Source organism: Perkinsus marinus, assembly GCF_000006405.1.
Source record: "Perkinsus marinus ATCC 50983 genomic scaffold scf_1104296941898, whole genome shotgun sequence".
In the NCBI taxonomy this organism is placed as follows: Eukaryota; Perkinsozoa; order Perkinsida; family Perkinsidae; genus Perkinsus; species Perkinsus marinus.
The window spans coordinates 5906-9382 of NW_003212312.1; the positions used below are offsets into that span (position 1 = coordinate 5906).

General features: G+C 48.3%; 1 protein-coding gene across 1 annotated transcript; it reads right to left on the reverse strand.

Moving 5' to 3' along the window:
• Positions 1–1176: 1176 nt before the first annotated feature.
• On the reverse strand, positions 1177–2316 carry Pmar_PMAR025172 (conserved hypothetical protein; the record flags this gene model as incomplete). The annotated part of the gene is made up of 1 exon (XM_002781518.1): positions 1177–2316. One exon carries the CDS (start codon positions 2314–2316, stop codon positions 1177–1179), a length of 1140 nt encoding a protein of 379 aa, XP_002781564.1.
• Between the last annotated feature and the right edge of the window lie 1161 nt (positions 2317–3477).

Below are 3477 nucleotides of genomic sequence, written 5' to 3' on the forward strand. Positions count from 1 at the left end.
TTTGTGGAGGGTCTCCGGTCGGACGACTGTAATCCCTCCGTGCGAAATTCAGATGAAATGTACCGAAATTCAGCTACCACGGGACCGATTCATATCAGGGCAGTACTGGAATTGGAACGAAACCATCGACCTGCATCGACCAGTTTGAAAGCAGCAAACCGGCTAAAACCTCATACCATAATTTCGACACTTATCTTAGGCATGGTTTCAAAATAGAAAAAGGTTCACATACTGCCATACTTCGTACTGGCCGACCTAGTGCCCATTTATATAAGGAATAGGAACCATCTGGTTTTCTCTCCCATTAAGCATTCGAGCGCGTGCAGAATAGTGACGAGGACATCACCAACGCAGTGGCGGTCTTCAGGTAGCGACTAACCTTAGCGACCAACTTCATACTAAACCACACATACATTTTGGCCGCGGACCCCTATCTCTAGGATCTGGATTAGGTGAGAGATCAAATCAGCGAAGTCTCGCAACACCGAACTTGTATTCCGGTTGACCCAATTCCCTGTGAGAGTGCGCACAGTGAAGATTTTCCTCGTGGTATCTTACCGCGCCTCATGTTTTCTATCCATGGTCCATATCTAGTAAGTGCCACACTTCCCACTGGCAACCTTCGAGCTTGTCGTTTTCACGTTGATTTTATTCGCCTTTCGAAGCGGCGCTGATTTTTCTGAATTTATTCCAAAAAACCACCGACAGTGCCGCTGAATAAGCCTGTTCTTTCTCTTGGTCCTCACCGGTTCCTTCATAATCGTGCTCCAGACTCAACAACGTAGCCAGAGACCAAATCCTTGCCGCGCTTTCCCTGTCAACCTCAGCTACATACACACAACAGTTCGTTGATAAAAGAACACACTGCTTAATCATGATCACATAGTGCAGATCGCTCACAGGAATGTCTAGAGAACGCCTTAGCGCCCTTTCCAGTCGCCCTCGTCACACACGAAATCCAACAAGACCTTTGAAACCTTCCATGAAATGACAGTCAACTTCCCGCTGTATGATCGGCCCGTTCAAGGCACAGATGACGGTCCCTCCTCCCAGGGTTTCTTCCACTACTAGGCGACCACGAGTCTCAGCAGCTACTGCTACTGCGGCTAACACTCGCACACCAGAAGCTGTGAGTAATTCGATAGCAGCACACATAGTGTGACCAGTCTCGATTCACTAGTCCACTACGATAACACCAGTGCTAGCCGCAGAAACAGATACATGTGATTGAGACCTGATTTCCAGCCTTTTAGTCTTGCCAGAATAGTCGACATAATCAACACCAATGGTATGAACACATAGCTTATTGGCCTTGCGTATGATAATGAAGGGAACGCCTATTAAAGCACTGAGGGCTCCTCCTGTGATGAAGCCAGTCGCATCGACACCAGCCAAAGCTGCAACGCTGTCCTCTCCCGCGACATGAGAGATCTTCGCGCGCAAGTCCTCCAGTAGAGCCGACCAGGCATACTTATCACCATAGATCGCTGAAGGATCAAGCCAGGCAAAGTCCGAGGACGGCTCTCTCACTCGGGGCTGCATCATACCAGCATACCATGGGTACCCACGACACTTACATAAGAGTTTGTCCAGTTTGCCAACATCAAACCCATGGAAAGACTTCGAGACACCAGTGGCGACTATGATGCAGTCGACGTAGGGCAAATATTTGTCAATGTTCTCGGGCGTGACCCCAGAGCCGACCGCGAGAGCATTCGTATCAGCAGCCTGGCGAAATTGAATGATCTTGTTGATGTCAGCAGGCACACCAGTAGCAGTACCAGAGGTAACAACTACGTCCATAAAGGGAGTAGCCAGGGCCACGGCCTTTGACCAGTCCTCCTCAGCAACCACTCGTTGCTTTTTGAATGCCACACCTCCGAAGTAAAACTTTATGCTTGAGTGAGCTGATCGTACACTGCTGATTCTCTCAGCTTCGACCTGGTCCGCAACACCACGTCCTTCGTCAATGCGTGCATCGTCGGCCCAGTAGGCGTCGATTCTACAGTCATCGTTGGTCACCAGGGGTAAGGCTACATCAGCAGTCATTGCGAGGCAGTTCACACCGAGGAAGGGCTTATCTCCAATGGCTCGGCGAACAGCAGATATAATACGAGTGAAGTCGGGGTTGACAGGCAACGTAGTGACCGAGCCGTCATCATTCTCGACTTGGTTAATCAGGAGTATACCATGAGCCCCCGAGGCCACTGCTATTCTAGCTTGCTGTACTGCCTGGTCACAGTCCTTACAGTGCACGACCAGGAGCACAATGCAGTTGGAGTCGGCCCAGTAGTCGTGAAAAGCTCCACGATGCATCAACCAGTGCAGAAGCTACTGTAGGCATGACCGGCATACAAGAACACTACGCGGGTCAGAGATGGGAATGAACATGTTCAATGCTAATGGACTTGCGCACTGTTACCATACCACTCCTTCGCCACTTCGGCGTTTTATGAAACAATATCGGTATATAACGATGCATGCACTTCAAAACGATGACAACTACGATGGTGATACGAAGACTAGACGAATAGTGTACTGCTGCATGGTAATGGTGGTACTCAATGCGGTAGTAATAACAAACACGCCTCTAATAAACATCCTTAACTTGTCTGTCTACTTTATTCGGCTTCTATCAGTCCGCCACATCCATTGAAAATGGCAATCTGAACCAACAACATCCCTAGCGTCCTCCTCATATACAGGCACCAAACCATTCGGGGTGGTGTTAAATTGGCCCCTCCTGAATTCAAGAGCGCAATCAGAGTTGAGTTTCACAGATTCAATCCAATATACAGTAGCACGGCATCTGTCGACCATTTCAGAAAGCCAGTAACGATGTCGCGTAAATGTTGATGATGAGCATGTTCCAAGGTCGCTATCAACCTTAGCCGGTACGCCCTTTAGCACTGGGCCCATCGCCTGTTCGTTGGCGGGCCTTGCTCAATATGAACTCGGGAACGATTTGGATTCGCGATGTGGTTGCAGGAACAAAACGAAACGTTAACATCTATAGAAGATTGAGAAGCTACTACTGTACTAACACTCGTACATTTACCGTTGACACTTTTTCAACGTACACTAAGGTTTAGGACTATCGCCCCCATTGGAGCGTTCCCCACTAAGTATGCACTGCGTGTCGACATTGGCTGCCTCTCAAACAACAATGCCTCTTTGTGTTAGAACAGTTGAAATCGTCACAACAAGTAACATCATCTTTATCTGTTTCCAGCGTTTACATTGAGGAGTTTTTAAAACTGCCATACTGAAGTTGTCACCACCAACGGGCTGTCGGCCGTATTATCAATCACTGCCGACCACCCCCCCCCTCCTGGTAGAGGAGATTTACCCCAACTTGAATTCTCAAAGTCAATCTTGATTGTAACAGAATTGATTGTGACAAACTTGGATTCTCATTGTCACTCTTGATGGTAACATTGTCATTCTGTCTGCTCACTTGTCAACTTGCACGGGAAA